This window comes from Carassius gibelio, chromosome B23, assembly GCF_023724105.1.
Source record: "Carassius gibelio isolate Cgi1373 ecotype wild population from Czech Republic chromosome B23, carGib1.2-hapl.c, whole genome shotgun sequence".
In the NCBI taxonomy this organism is placed as follows: Eukaryota; Metazoa; Chordata; class Actinopteri; order Cypriniformes; family Cyprinidae; genus Carassius; species Carassius gibelio.
The window spans coordinates 20,975,635-20,992,604 of NC_068418.1; the positions used below are offsets into that span (position 1 = coordinate 20,975,635).

The window sequence follows — 16,970 nt, forward strand, 5'->3', positions numbered from 1 at the left end:
ATCGCGATTAATCGCGATTAATCGCAATTAAAAGACTGAAACTTTTTGGATATGTAAATGTAAAATGTAAATAATTAATGTAAACTCAAGACAAAGAAACTATTTAAATTCAAAATATGATTGTTTATTGGAATTTTTGTTTAACTTGTAACACAGATTTTCTCATGTAAACAACATACCTGCAATAAACCATCAATATCCTCCAAATTAACTGTTGGCTTGAAAGCCATATTTATTACAGAAATAAAAACACAGGCATGTAAGTACCATTTGAATTTCAAAACAATCAATGCCAATAAAAAACAAAAATGATTTCCATGTTGAATTCTAAGTGGACTGCAAAAAAATTCCAAAGTATAGTCATTGCCAGTGCTTTAAGTGGGCCAGTACGCACCAGTACTCAGTACCGCCACTTCCAAATATAGCTCTTGAGCGTACCGCCACCTCTCCGTGCGCCCAGAACGTGCTTGTAGCGTACCGGTACGCTCATTTGGACATCTGTTTTAATAGAGGTTTTAATCTTTTACCTGCACTGCCGCTTTTCAGAGCGCCCTTCACAATGCAAGCTTCCTAATTCATCCCACCCAGAGCAGAAACTACATTACCCATTCACCCTTAAGTTATACAAGTGAATAGCGCATGTGTCGCTTTTCCCACTGTTAAGTGTCAACAACTCAACGTGGCCGGAGAAGGTGTGTGAAACTCGTTGTGAGTTATACTAAAGCAAAATCTTGAGTATTTATTGTCTGATAAACATTAAAAACTGTCTGCGGAGGTTGAGTCGTCCTGCAGCCCCCGCTGGCTGTTCATTGGCTGCAGCATCTTTTTTCTAAGTTCTAAAAAAATACCGTAGACGGCAAGGCACAAATTTAGATATTCATTTATCGAATTAATCTATAGCCTATGCACAAAGACAATATGATCTTTTTGTCCCCTTTTTGTTTTAAAGCTTGATGAAGAGAGAGAGCGCAAGTAGCTGCAGCTGAGGAGGACAGTGATGCACGCGTACAGGAGTGATTGACAGTTCGCGGCACTGTGTACAAAAAATACTCCGCTACACAATTATTTCGTTATTTTCGTCTAAGCTTATTAACGTTAGCGTTACAGAAAGGTCTGATTTACGCACTGTTACAGTCATTGTTTTTTTTTTTTTTTAAAACAATGACATTTGAGTTCATGATTTTAATGTTGCTGTTTCTTGTGGCAGACTGAATGAAGAGTAATGTTTCTTGTGGCAGACTGAAGAGTAATCCGGCAGAGTTTTATACTGAAACTTTCCGTCTAAAAGTCCTTCCTTGGTCTTATCCATATTTCTTTGCACGTTGAACACACATAGGCCACAACTGGAAATAAAAAAAACTGCAACCGCGTTAATTGCGTTATTTTTTTTTTTTACGCGTTAAATATTTCAAATTAATCGAATGCGTTAACGCGCTAATTTTGACAGCACTAATATATATATATATATATATATATATATATATATATATATATATATATATATGCACACATACTAAATTTGCTGAAATAAATTGAAAATTTGTACACTTAATGATTAAGCTAAATTATTAACTTCCCTATTGCATGTTCTTGTAATCAAACGCTTCTGTTCAAAACAGGTATTTTCAGCTGATACAAATGTTCAGCTTATCAGCAGCTTGATATAAATGGATGCTGAAGTCACCATTGTGGGCACCAGGGAAATAGACACTGAACAATATCAACCACAGCAAGATCCCATTAGCTCGAACAGTTCCCAACATGATTGTCATCTGGCTCAGACTGAGTGATGCTATCAGCTGCAGATCTCATCTGGCTTTGCTTTGCTCCTTGGCAGTTGTCTTTCGGAGCCTGTTTCGAAATAAGAAACTGTGACTTCCTCCTGCAACAAACAAACAGGGAGGTTGTTTATTGGAACGGTTTGCCTGTAAGAGGCTTAGAATAGTCATTCCCATTAACTTGATCAGATCCGTAATTTAGATCTGACCCGGACAATGACTTCCTAGTTATGTCGCTCACCTCTGGTAACAGCAAGTGCATGCTTTCATATCTATTGAGCTTGGAAAAGCAACTTCACGCTGCACAGGGAGATTCGAACAAGGTCTGCACAAGGTTATAGGCTCTAAATGAAGCCTTTCTAAAGAGGGAAGCTTCCCTCAAGTGGTCAGTCGTCCTTGCTACGGGAGCGATGTGCATGTTGTACACACATAGCTAGAGTTTGAGTGCACACTTGCCCCCAAAAGTGAGTTAAATTTGGCAAAACTTGCTTTGAAAGCCATTTAGAGGCATCCTCAATTCAAAAATAAATTATTGAAGTAAAATCTTTTATTTTCTTTTTTAGAACATGAAACATCATTCCCTTCTTATTGACACACCAAACTCATCTTGTTTTCTGTTTCAGAGTGGCGTCAGGGGCGACTGGCGAGGATCATTCTGCAGGATGAGGATGTCACTACTAAGATTGATAATGACTGGAAACGCCTGAACACACTAGCACACTATCAGGTACACTTACTCTCCACACCTGAGCTGTCACCATGAACATAAACAGCCCTAATAAGGAACATAAAGGCTTTATGGACAGCAATGGTATGAACTGAAGGTCATGGGAATTTAATATAATGAGGGAGAGAAAGAGAGAGAGAGAGAGAGAGAGATGTTTTTTTTATACATAGGATATCTTAATTATTCGTATATTGAAGTATTTTTACCTGATATACAAATGGAAATGATTTCCGGTAATCTCAATTGAATTATTTAGTAAAACCTTTAAACGTTATAGTTTTAACTATGAAACATTTGTGATGCAGATTACATATTAGTCGTATATCAGACAATAACAGTGAAAAGTTTGGAATAAATAATATTTTGTAACATTTTTGAAAGAACTCTCTTAAGCTCACCCAGGCTGCATTTATGATTCATTGGTTCTCAGTTATCAAAAACATAAAAAAAATTCTCCAAACTTGGAGCTTAACCAGTAGTGTAAATATAGTTTTTTTTGCATCTGATACACAATGTACAGACTGATCTGTGAGCTTTAACAAGTATTGTTGCATAATAAATCTATGATCAGCAGAGTACAGTGTGCTGATGTCTCTATGATTGAGGTTTTTTCGGAGTAATTTGCAGTAATTTGTGTTTCTCACTGTTTTCAGGTAACAGATGGGTCTGTTATCGCCCTGGTGCCAAAGCAAAACTCTGCGTACAACATCTCAAACTCGTCCACCTTCACCAAGTCCCTCAGCAGATACGGTACAAACTCAGTCTCAACGTCGTTTTTGATTTTCTCCTTAGAACTTCCAAGTCTCGTCTCCTCAGAGACTTTCATCAGAAGAGCGAGATCACATTTGCCTTATTCGACCGAAGGATTTGTTTGTATTGCACTCAGAGCTCACTGGCCTCTATTTTTCCTCTGAAAATGAGGACTCGCTCTAGTATCGTGTCCTCTTGTCTCGATTTCAAAAAGCTGGCAGACTTGATGTTTTTCGCTGTTCTTTGTGATGATTTTTTGTTTTGTTTTCGGAGCACTTTGGCTGTTTGTGCGAATAAGAGGTGATGATAGCACAGAACTGAAGGTGTTTTGTTCCTCAACCCAAAAAAAGGGAAAGGGGATCAGAGAGAAAAAAGCTGTTTAATGTTGTCTGTCCTCCTCAGAAGCGAGTATTCGTGATTGCCCCAGAATTACATGCACTCAAGCCATGGCTCTCTCATGGCAGACGTCCATTATATTTCCCTTTGAGAGTGGGCTTCATGTCTGGGATAATTCTCTGAGTGCTCAAACACTGGACACACATTCGTATTGTTGTTCAAGTCGGGTTTCGCTCGTTGCCATAGAAATGGCAGCGGTTAGCGCAGTCAGTGTGGTGTCGAAGTGATGGAGCAGATCGTGGTCATTACATGATCTGGCTTTTACGTTTTTTATTTGATTTCCTGGATATGTAAGCTCCAAGAAAATACCTTTGAACATTGTTCCAAATCCATTCATACCCCAGCACAGGAAGTGAATTCATATCTTCAATACCCTGAGGAACATTCCACCCCAGCCTCAGAATGGACATGGCGATAAGAGCACCGGACAGATATGCATCTCCCTGGGCCTCCGTAATGAAGTTTGACACTCGTACCATTAATAATGAGCGATGCATTCAAGGGCCACGGGAGAGAATAGAGGAAGTCTTATTTCAGACTGCTCACAGGGTATTTTTACGTATTCGTGTCATCCTTTATTATCCTGAGCAGAACATTATTTGCGATTTGTGTCACATTGAGAAACTAGATACAAACACTTGTGCTAGTGCCAAGCAGGCGCGAATGGCCTGCTTGGCCAAAAAACGTACTCGTAAAAATATAAAAATGCAACTGCAAGTACACAAAAGCAAATGGTTGGCCAGCAATCAACCAATATGGGGTTTTCTATCGCTAATATCAATGTTTAGAAAGCAGGGTGATTAATATAATGCTGATATTTACAGAATCAAATAAAATGTACAAGTTTGTTCAAAGGATTGGGGGTTGTTAGTAGTTTTTTTTTTTTTTTTTTTTTTGATCAAATATATTTATTTGATACAGTAAAATTGTGAAATAATATTGCAATTTAAAATAACTGTTTTCTATTTTAATATATTTAGAAATTGAATTTATTCCTGTGGTGATAAAGCTAAATTTTAGTCACTATTACTCTAAAACAGTGTCCCATGATCCTTCAGAAATATTTTTAATATGCAGATTTGGTGCGCAAGAAACATTTTCATATTATCAATGCTGTAAACAGTTTTGTTTTGTTTTGTTTTGTTTTGTCTCGGTTTGGTTTTCTTTTTTTTTTAATCTCTTTATTTATACAATGATAACATTAACATTATAACAGTAGATCAGTAGCAACAGTAACATTATAAATTTCTTTATTTGTACATTTATAAATCAATTTAATGAAAACTTGATATTTTTCAGAAAAACTAACTTCTCTTTGCACTTGCTGCATCTGTGGATTACATGAACTAGAAACTTGACTGTAGAAGACCGTTTATGCTAATTCCCATCGTTGCTGCAACATTGTGAAGGCAACACACACTCGTATTGCGTTATGAATTGCCTTCTGACACATTTCGTTGCCTGAAAGTCTGCGTTGATGTACTTGCACAGAGTAAGTTTCAGCAATTAGTGTTTATCTCCGCTATCTTGTGGTCTCTGTTTAGCTTAAAAATGCTCATTCCCTGGTTTATTTATTCCTTTATTTATTATTTATTTACTTTTTTACTATTATGTTTTTCTAAGCCTTGACTTTTTTATGCGGTGTGATATAAAAGCGCTGCAAGGAGCCGAATTAAGCTTACAGTGGCTGTTTCTTTCAAGAACGCCGGCCTGCCAGTCTGTGACTGATTAACTAGACTCCAGGACGCAGGACTCTATCTTTCACTCCCACTTGCCACTTAAGGATAGAATAAACCTGAGGCAGTTTTTGATGGATTCTGCAGATGCAGTATATTCATTGTAGTTTAGGGCATCCACAGGAAATGATCCTTACCCAGAATGCCTTATCCACAGACAGATTACTGTGCTTAACCATCCATTAGCCAGAGCTCAGCTCCACTCTGCTCTCATCTTTGATGTGTAACTCCTGGGTATTTAGCAGCCGACTGCTCATCAGATAGAAGAGACCGCCGGACCTGATTTACAACTGCCGATGTGACTGTTTGGGTTTTCGCTTTATACTATATTTATGAAGATGGGTGGGTTCAATACTACCAGAGATTTCTGAACCATCCAGATTATGATGAAATAAAAGCAATAAGCCTCGAGAGGCCATGCGTTACAGTGATTTTAATGCTGTACGAGTACCTAAAACACCCTTGACTAAGATAAAATTGCTGTAACGCATGGCCTTTCAAGCCGCATTGCTTTTATAAAATGGCGGCAGTATACGGAACATGATAAAAGACATCAATTTTTACTAGATAGTTTGTTGAACTATAACATTAATCAGAATGAACAATTCTTTTGCCAAGTATTATTGTTTCTCATCCTAGCAAATGAAAAAATAGTGCTATCCGTGTAAAAAAAAAAAAAGAGAAATAGCTAGAAATCTTTTGATGATTGATTTGGCTTTCTCTTCAGAGAGTATGTTGAGGACAGCCAGCAGCCCAGACAGTCTGCGGTCCCGGACGCCCATGATCACGCCTGATCTAGAGAGCGGGACCAAACTCTGGCACCTCGTCAAAAACCACGACCATGCAGACCAGCGTGAGGGCGATCGCGGGAGCAAGATGGTGTCAGAGATCTACCTGACACGACTGCTGGCCACCAAGGTGAGCTTGCATGAAGTCTTCTCTCTTAATCCTGCTAATAAGATGTGTTTTGGTCGATCGGATCATGAGGGAGTAGTTGGGGGTGCACATTCCAGTTAACATCTGGTGTCTCTCTTGTCTATTTTCAACCACTTCCCTGATTTCTTAGAAAGGCAGGTATATGTATGGGCTTTTTCTGATCTTCTAAACTACTATTGTGAAATGTACATATTGAACACAAAAAGAGGCAATGGAAAACAATATTTAGAGTTGCTGCTTTCCTTTCTGGTCTGAAAGCTACAAAAATACACAGGAGACTGTGGGTTTGTGTTAGAATCAGGAGTGGTAAGAGAACATTGTACTTTTTTTTTTTTGCCTTTAAACTAAACTCACGGTTTTAGCACCAAGGTTTAAGTACGGTCTAGCTATCGCGCCGGACAAGCTCAAAACTTTTTTGACCCCGTTTACACCTGTATTTAGCATTGTCTAGTTGTGATTGGATCAAGAATAAAAGGCATCTTAATATCAGGTGTAAACAGGGCCTAAGACTTTGTGAATCTTTAAGTTTTGAGGATGATAAAAGCTTGGCAAAATTGTGCTTTTATCCAAACCAAATTCAATAAACATCAATATGTTCTGATTGTCCCAGTGTTGAAAGAGCAATCGCTTGAATTCTTTGGCATCGCGCCTGGTTGGGACAAAGTATAATATTGCTGCTATCTCATTTCTAATCTTCCTCCCCCATTCTTGGTTCCGTAGCTTATTGCTTTGCCTCCTAATTGTTAGGCTAGGGAAAAAATGAAATCAGAATATATTTACAAGCCTCTCGGGTGGTCAATTTTGATACATAATAAAAAACGATAGATAAATGTAATGTTGGAGCAGAAGAGAACAGCAGGAGACAGGTAATTTGTTGTGGATCGAGTGCTTCATGGTGCGTGGTGACAGAGCGCCGAATGAATGCTGGGAAAGCTCACGGACTGTGTCTGTCTCGTATACACACGCATACCAGCATCCTAATCAACACACTCCATATTATCTGAGAGCCACTGCTGTTCTCCTGCTCTCAGACATGATGAATAATCCCACATCTCCTGTTCGGCTGCTTGGGGCTGTTTAGTGGTTTCAGTTCTTTAGTAAGTTTTAGTAAGTAGCGATTTTGTGCAAGTCGTCATTTTGATCAATAGGAGAGGTTTACAACTGAGAAAGTTCTAGTAGCTTCGAATCGTTACGTTTTCAGGCTTTTCTGTCTGTAAAGTTTCTGTAATCCAGTGGTTGTCAGCTTGTGGGGGGGAGTGTTAAATGTAATTAATAAAATGCAACTAACCATAATATTGAACATTCAATTAAATACAAATTTAGCTTTTGAAACTGAAAGGAAAAAATATGCATCAATATTTTGTTGATGATATCAGCAGTGGCACTCAACTGTATGATATCTAAACAATTCCAGTGTTTAATGTTAAGGACAATTTCTTTCCATTTTGTATGATAAATGTAGGTGATTTTACTGTTAAACTTAATGTTTAGGCATAACCAGTTGAGAACCATTGATTGAATATGTATTGCACAGTATGTGAAAAATAGGACATTTGACAGTCATATTCATAAAGAATCTCAGACAAGATCTTTCTGTTTTCTTCTTTCTCCACAGGGTACTTTACAGAAATTCGTTGATGATTTGTTTGAGACGATATTCAGCACGGCTCACCGTGGCAGTGCCCTCCCTCTTGCCATTAAATACATGTTTGACTTCCTGGACGAGCAGGCGGACAAACACCAAATCACAGATTCAGATGTTCGACACACCTGGAAGAGCAACTGGTGAGGAGCGACACCGCTTAATCATGTCATTCAAGAGTAAATTACTGTTTTATGAAATCAGTTGGATTTCGTTCTCACTATCTACCACTTTCCTTCCCCTCGTTCTCAGTTTGCCATTGAGGTTCTGGGTGAACGTGATCAAGAACCCTCAGTTTGTGTTCGACATCCACAAGAACAGCATCACAGATGCGTGTCTCTCCGTAGTGGCCCAAACCTTCATGGACTCCTGCTCCACATCTGAACACAAGCTCGGCAAAGATTCCCCTTCCAATAAGCTGCTCTACGCTAAAGATATTCCCAACTACAAGAACTGGGTAGAAAGGTAAGAGGACTAAAATCTTGCTTAGCAGAAAATATTAGTCGCAGATTATAAGCTTTAAATCATCACACTCATCTGTACCTGCTGTTATGCTATCCTGCAGGTATTACTCAGACATCGCGCGCATGCCCGCCATCAGTGATCAGGACATGAGTGCTTATCTCGCGGAGCAGTCCAGACTCCACCTGAGCCAGTTTAACAGCATGAGCGCCCTCCACGAGATCTACTCCTACATCGCCAAGTACAAAGACGAGGTGAGCAAAAGAAAAGCTCTGTTCAGAATGGAATAGTAGCATACTGCACAGTACAGAGTGCATACTATTATTTATATATGCTAAATGCAGATAATAAAATGCAATTTTACTGTAATCTTGTGCACTGAATAAAATCAATGTAAAAATAATTAAACTTTAAAAACAGAAAGTAAAACATTACCCATATCTTTGTTGATGACATCCACAGTCAAACTTTACTGTATATGTATTGGTAATTTTTGTATATTGTAAGGTAATGGTAACGGTAAACCATGTCAATATTTAATAATAAGGACAATTTATTTAGGTAATTTTGGTGTTGGGTAGCAACTTTGTCAACAAGGCAAATCCAGTTGAACCATATAGAATTACTATTGTTGTCATTAATAACATAGTATGCAATAAGTAACGAACATTTCACACACGTTGTCACATGACCACACATTTGCAATGTTTAACTCCACAAGTTGTATCTAGGTATCTCAGATTAATTTAAAAAAATCTTCAATTAAACAGGTGTTTTACACTCATATTAATGGAGTTAAACACTGAAATTACATAATTTTACACAAAAAAAAAAAACATAAATTTATTCACAATAAGCTACATAATTTTCCTGTGGTATGCTATGTTTTAATGACAGCAAGGAGTGCTATAGGTGCACAATAATTAGTCTTTAAAGTAAACCGAATCAGACAATTGAATTTACACTGCAATGCATTTACACTTTTGCTAGTGTAATGCACAAAAGTTTTCAGGTTTATAAAGCGTCCGAACTTGCGCAACAATCCCTATATAAATCCAAGTCTGGGGAAGATTGTGCGTACATGCATCTCCACCTCATCTCCTCCCCAAAATAACCATATATGGAGCTTACAACGCCTTGTTTTACTATGCATAACCTCATCTGCATAGTATTTATATTTATATTTTATAAAATATTTTTTATAAATCACAATATATGATTTTACGACATTTTACTCCTCCCAAAAAAAATAAAAAATACGCATGTGAGAGCATGTTATAGGCTATGTAATAGTCTGATCAACAGTGCTGATGCAACATGAATTGCTGCGGATGAGTAGTTGAGTATCTCTTCAGCAAGCCAATGTGCAAACTGTTGCAAATGAAACTGAAACACAATTATCTTCATTAAGCATTGAGACTAACTTATCTTTCTGTGCTCCCCCCTGTTGCGGTATTTGATCTTGAAATTAGCTGATGAATAAAATGCAGCAGATTTTTATTCATCAGAGAAAATGCATAAAGTGACCAGGTGTAAACAAAATCAGTTTCAGTTCGTTTTGGAAATAGAAGATGAAGTTGAGCATGTTGCATCATGTGATACACTATTTCATACAGCGCGCTCTGGTTGAGCAGATCTGTACTACTGTAGCTATTCCATGCATGCAGAAAAATCTTTTGCTGTAAATAATGCATAATACTTTCTTTGAAAAATAGTGTATAGTATGCCATTCTCAAGATATTTCATAGAGGAAAAATGAAAAAAATATGACGGCTTCTCTGACTAGCACATCAGATTTCGACCAAGCAGGCCAGAATAGACTGTTAAAATGGCAAAATCTAAAATGTAACACTGTTAATACATTGCCACTCAGATACGGTATAATCCATGTAGCCCTTCACACGTAACGCCGTCTGACAGCACACACGAGATCATGTGTCAAAAGCAGTGACTCATTCCAGCCAGGCTGGATAAATGGAGAGATAATGAGCCGCCGAAGGAGACCATTTAGTTCTACCTCATACAGAAATGTGTGTGTGTTTTAGTGAAAAGAAAAGAAATAGAGACAGTGGGTCTGCATAATTATTCCTACATTTGCAACTGTGTTTCTTTTCCCATTTAACAGATATAAAAAAAGGTGTCCATGGTTAGCAACTAGCCTTGTTACTTTCTAAATGATTTCATTTTTGTCTTCCATTTCCTTACCTTTGGGAGAGTTTAGTCTAACACAACACAACAAACATCATCTCAGCTGTCTATGAAACCGCTCTCCTTCTTTCTGTCTGACATTAATACACTGCAGCTGGTTGCGTTTTAAACAGCCGTTTATGTTCATTAGTCTTTGTTATCCAGATGCACACATGTCCACGTGAACACCCTCGCTGAACCTGCGTGAAAACTGGAGGGAAATTAGCAGTCCATTATCCGACGCTGAGGGTGTTGGAGATTATTTCTTTGCCGTTTCCAAGCCAAGTGGTTAAAGATCTTGACTAGTAACCAGAAGGTTGAAGGACGGAACCCTACCTTCTTTAAAATCAACATTACATTTAATTTAACTCTGCTTTTGAAACTTTTCTTTTTAGCTGACATCATCGAGCCCTTCTATTTTTAGCTCCTCCCTCTACAATTCTTCATCATCCAATCAATTCCCATTGCATTAAATTGATCAAATCAATCACAAAATCATGCTGTCTTTAAGTTCTCCTAGAAGGTTTGGGAGAACTTACTAGTTCAGGAATAATAATAATAAGTGTATTGGGGTGTCATTTTTTATATCTATTTGTATCTTTTTCTACATCCTGATCACCACAGGAAGCATCTTTAAGTACTAAAGAGCAAAAACCCCTTTGTGTATTTTATCCCTTTTATGCTGAGAATGCACAGTAATTTATAATTTTGTCACAAAAGCCTTTTGCCTCATAAACCAACTAATTATCTACCTACTAAACTGTGAAAACCACTCTAATCTGAGGTCATTTCCTCCTCTACAGATCCTGTCCGCACTACAGAAGGATGAGTTAGCTCGGCGACAGAGACTGCGCAGTAAACTGGAACAGGTTATCGACACCATGGCTCTGGCAAGCTGAGGACCTCCTCCCCGTCTCTCCACCCACCTCAGCTGGCAGCCTCTGACCTCCTGACCCCGTCCCCGAGCCTCGCCCACACACACACACACACACACACACACACACACAAACACACACACAAACACACACACTAAGCTAATGGACTGCAAGGACAGAAGCAGTACACTGGAGACCCCTCAGCCCACGGTGGAAATCCTCTTTCATCACTTCCTTTGAAGTCAACACGCACCAGAATGTCTCCCCGGATGCCACGTCCAACCAATAGGACTTCGTTTTTTTGGATTTTTATCATTTTGGAGTTTGTGTTGAGCCACACTTGTGTGCTTTTACTCACCAAGGATGTCTTGTATTATGAGCCAGAAGACCTTAAAGCCCATGAAGGATAAAAGCGGTGTCCCCCTCTCCACCCTCGACAAACAGAATTTTGTTTTAGCGCTTGCTTTAACATCTTTATTTTCCTCTTTTTAACTCCTTGGGTTGATCAAACAACTCACTCACTCCAGTCTCCTGCCACTTGTGTTACTGCTGAATTTGCACAATTTACAGGAACTACAACAAATGAAAATGATATAAATATATATATAAATGTGTATAGATATATAAATACAATGGCATTTTTATACAAAAAGAGTGAAAAGATGCGTACAAAGTTTTCCATTTTAACATAGAAAAGAATAAGATGAATTTGATATGTGAAACAAAGACTGAACTATGAAAAAAAATATCGAAAAAAAAAATGTCCTGTGCCATGTTTTATTTGAATGTTGTTTAGTGCAAAAAAACAATTTTCTTTAGATAAAATGTGCTATGATTTAAATGTTGACTACCCTAGTGACTGAAAAACTGAGAGTGAAAAAAAATGTGCAAAAAAGAACAAACTCAGACAAATGTGTTCCCATGTGGTTTTTGGGGAAATCGTCCTCACGAAAAACAAAAGGTTCTTTGTTTAGTTGGTTGATGGATCTGTGTATTTAGTTTTTGTACACTTCTTTCAACCTTTATTGCTATCATGGTTTTAGTCTGAAAGCCACTTGAGGGCATATTCGTTTCTATTCTGTTGGAAAACTTGATCGATAATTAATAATTGGCCATTTTTATACTGTGTTCCTTTCTCATATTCAGACGTTAGCACTCTAAGCCTCAGTCATTTTTGCACAAATCAAGTCTAGAATGAAGGAAAACTTGAGATTGAAGAACTGACGAATGTGTTCCGTTACTGATGATGTCACAATGTGGCATTCTGAGAAGGTTCAATGACATCACAGTAAATGTAGCAAATGTTAATTCCATGCAGTTCCACTTCTATTTTTAGCAGCCTCCGTTTGTTGAAAGCTTAAAAATCAAACAGTTGTGCACAGAGCATTTTTAAGCTGAATAATTGTATGTGAATGCTACCCATTCACGAAAACTGATAGTTAAGCTAAGTTGATTTGAATTCATCTCAGAACGGCGGTAACTGTTGTTTCACATTCTTAAACGCCCATCATGTCAGCAGTTGATACTTTTTTTGGAAGTAGAATCTTTTTATGGAGTATTTGTATTTATTTTATTTTTTTGTTGTTCGATTTTGAGCTCATAAGCTACCTGGCTTCCTTTTGCCATTTTTATTGGAATGTTTTTGCGCATTTTCCTCTTGATTTTCAACAATCCACAAACTCGTTTCCATCAAGATTTGGTGATTTGCAGTGTTACAAATACAAATGTGAAGTGATTGTCAAACTGTTTCAGGGGTATCAAGCGGCTCAAGTCGAGCTCTGCTTTACTTTTCTTCGCCATCTTGGTTGTTTTGGAGTTTCTCTTCTCTCTTGCGAGCATCGGTAGCTCTGCAAGGATGTGTATTGCAGTGACTTGCTTTCATGTGCTGCAGCAGTTCTCTTAAAGTCAGTCATGTTCAAACAAGAGAAAGCCTCTCCTCCTTTGGCTTTCCGCTGAGATTAAAGCAGAAGTAGACTTTCTGAGATGCGATAGAAATGTCTTTGAAAGATTTAGGTCAGAAACCCATTGAGACAGAGAGCGAGGCGCACCAACCGAACGTTTTGATGGGATCTCGCTGGCGTTACCTCAGCCATACATCAGGGTTCGTTCCAGTTGGGAAAGTAAGAATGAATTACTCTTTACACATTTATTTATTTTGGGATTACAGTTTACGTTATTGATTTCATGCCATTGCGATTTCTCCTAATCAGCCCGGAGCAGGCCTCCATAACTCTCTACGATGTATCTTCCACGGTCAAGACAATCTCCTTGTAGACTGGAGATGTTCTCCTGTTAGGAATTGCCTTCGTTTTGAGTCTTCGCACAGGTGTTTACGAATTCGAAAACGAATTAGATCGATGTTGGATTTGCTTGCTTCTTTGTTTTTAGCTCTCATAAACTTTTAGCAATCAATTCTGGCAATCTTAGACCTACATGAAAGGAAACGTCAATTAAGTAGATAGATACATAGCTAGACTTCCTAATAAAGAGGACATAACTGTCGGACGTGTATGTCTTAATTTTAAGAGTAGAAGGAAAGGGCTAGATGTTTAGCATTACAGGTGATTAGACCCCATCCATCTGCCTTCCCTTACTTTAGAATGTTCCGTTCATTTTCAGTAGATGAGTTTCTGCATGCTTCGACGTTACAAAATGATTTGAGAATACAAGCATGCTGTTCTACTTTCATTCCAAACACCAAAAATTTTAATTATACATATCATAATGTATGGTCATGCCATGTTTTTATTTTATTTTATTTTTTTTTTATTGTTGATGGAAAAATCTTGATGTGCTTTGCTTTGTGCTACGTTAGCGGGATTTTAGTGATGGTGACTGTAAAGCAGCTGGTTGCATTTTAATGTCTCAGGACGTGTTTCACTTTGATGTCGTCTTTGCCTTTCTTTTTATGCGATTTATTTTTTATGATGAGTGCTATCATTGATTTTCAATCGTTTTTAGATGTTGAGTTGTGGAACATGTGGAACTCTTCAGAGATATTCTGACATTTCAAAGACTTTGTTGTGTAAAGTATTTGAGTGATGCCTCTCTTTTATTTGACACTTGTTTTGAGAACTACTTTGAGTACAGGAACAAACAAACAAACAAGAAGTTGTAGTAAAGGTGAAAACAAGACGAACATAAGGTGTTTCAGACTCTCAGAACTTTATTTTCGCACAGAGTGCCTTGTCAGCTCCTCTCTCATTTTTTTTGACCTCCTCCAACCCTTCCATTTCCCGCAATCCATTTCTTTCCATACGCCTCTTTATCGTTTTCTGGCCACGCCGTTTCTTTTACACCCCTCCTCAGTCCAAAAGGCCAATCCGGGTTTTGATTTCTGCTCGTGGTGTTTCCAGATTGAAGAAAAAATCCTTTTTGGAAGGATAAATGAACTTAAGCGTAGGAACAAAATGTGAGCATGTAGATTTCAAAGAAGACGAAAACTAAAGAATTTTAATACTTTGTTAATTCTGATACCTTTTGAAGAGTTTCAGACTTGAATCAACTGTGACAGGTTGGCTGTTAGATGCTCATTGTGTAAATATTGTGCTCTTTCCTATTTTGCAAATTTATTATGTGTAAATAAACACATGCATCAAGGAGAGATTAAACATTTTTCGCTAAAATTGCTCGTGTCCCTGGTCTTCTGATTTCAGTTATTGTTTCACTACATGTATAATAGATATGTAATCTGTAAAAAAAAAATATATATATATTAATCTGATGGAAAAAAGGGTCCATTGTCAATTGTATAGCAATGCCATGAGGGTCACTTTTCAACCACGCAACTTTTTGTTGGTCAAAATAGTGACTTTCTTGGACACAACATGAAATTCATTGGGAGTAATTTCTACAGTAGATAGACAGATAGATAGATAGATAGATAGATAGATAGATAGATAGATAGATAGATAGATAGATAGATAGATAGATAGATAGATAGATAGATAGATAGATACTAATATAATCAATAAAATGGCTAACAGATAAAGAAACCATATATATATATATATATATATACACACACACACATACAAACTCACCGGCCACTTTATTAGGTTCAGCTGTTCAATTGCTTGGTAACACAAAAAAGCAACTCAGTGCATTTAGATGTGGTGAGGACGACTTGCTGAAGTTCAGACCGAGCATCAGAATGGGAAAGAAAGGGGATTTAAGTGACTTTGAACGTGGAATGGTTGTTGGTGCCAGACAGGCTGGTCTGAGTATTTCAAAAACTGCTGATCTACTGGGATTTTCACGCACAACCATCTCTAGGGTTTACAGAAAATGGTCAGAGAAAGAGAAAATATCCAGTGAAAGGCAGTTGTGTGGATGAAAATGCCTTGTTGATGTCAGCGGTCAGAGGAAAATGGCAGACTGGTTAGAAATGACAGAAAGGCAACTGTAACTCAACTAACCACTCCTTACAACCAAGGTATGCAGAATACAATCTCTGAATGCACAACACGTTGAACCCTGAAGCAGATGGTAGGGTCAGAATTTGACGTAAAGAACATGAAAGCATGGATCCATCCTGCCTTGTTTCAACGGTTCAGGCTGGTGGTGGTGGTGTAATGGTGTGGGGGATATTTTCTGGGCACACATTGGGCACCTTAGTACCAATTGAGCATTGTTTAAATGCCACAGCCTACCTGAGTGTTGTTGCTGACCATGTCCATCCCTTTATGACTACAGTGTTCCCATCTTCTGATGCCTACTTCCAGCAGGATAATGCACCATGTCACAAAGCTCAAATCATCTCAGACTGGTTTCTTGAACATGACAATGAGTTCACTTTACTCAAATGGCTTCCACTGTCACCAGATCTCAATCCAATAGAGCACCCTTGGGATGTGGTGGAACAGGAGATTTGATTTATTAAAATACACACACACACACACACACACACACACAAATACAATCAATTTGTACATAAATTTAGCAATAGCAAGTAAAGGTGATCAAGTCTTGAATGTAAAACAATAACAGTAATCGGGCAGTTCACATTTCAATAGTCTCTGATGTTGTCAGCTGCCTATGTAGACCGTAGCGCTCAAACTAGGCTTATTTCATGAGTGAACAATAAGTGTGAGTGTTTATCTGATAGCGTCCTGACATTTGAGTCCCGGTAATGACGGAGGAACTGAGATTTGGCTCTTTATTCAGCTCATTGAGCCCCGCCAGATGAAACTGCCCCCATTAGTTTGGAGCATATAATCGCTCAGACTAATTCAATTAAAACTCTTTTTGACGGAAAGCTCAAATTGCCCTATGATTGCAAGCCCACCGAGTCTTTAAATGGTTCTGTCAGACTCAAATGTGCATGTACCAGTAAAGCTGTGATTTATGGCTGCCTGGCAGTGGATGTGATTTTCTTTCCTCTAAGCAGTTACAGTCAATGACGGCCGCCGTGAACGGCGTGAGCAATTAAAGCTCCATTCCACTTTTGTTGCTAGATGAGCGTCTTGAGCGACACAATGA

The 16,970-nt window shown here is 38.1% G+C and overlaps 1 protein-coding gene across 2 annotated transcripts in view; it reads left to right on the forward strand.

The window, feature by feature from the left end:
• Positions 1 to 15,115, forward strand: part of LOC128011493 (plexin-A1) — a 200,632-nt gene extending 185,517 nt beyond the window's left edge. For both annotated transcript variants that reach the window (XM_052593964.1, XM_052593965.1), the window contains exons 26-32: positions 2,402 to 2,505; positions 3,159 to 3,255; positions 6,115 to 6,305; positions 7,939 to 8,108; positions 8,218 to 8,430; positions 8,531 to 8,681; positions 11,418 to 15,115. In XM_052593964.1, coding sequence (XP_052449924.1) covers positions 2,402 to 2,505; positions 3,159 to 3,255; positions 6,115 to 6,305; positions 7,939 to 8,108; positions 8,218 to 8,430; positions 8,531 to 8,681; positions 11,418 to 11,513 — 1,022 coding nt within the window. In that variant the 3' untranslated portion in view covers positions 11,514 to 15,115. The remainder of the gene's footprint in view (positions 1 to 2,401; positions 2,506 to 3,158; positions 3,256 to 6,114; positions 6,306 to 7,938; positions 8,109 to 8,217; positions 8,431 to 8,530; positions 8,682 to 11,417) is intronic.
• The last annotated feature ends 1,855 nt before the right edge of the window (positions 15,116 to 16,970 follow it).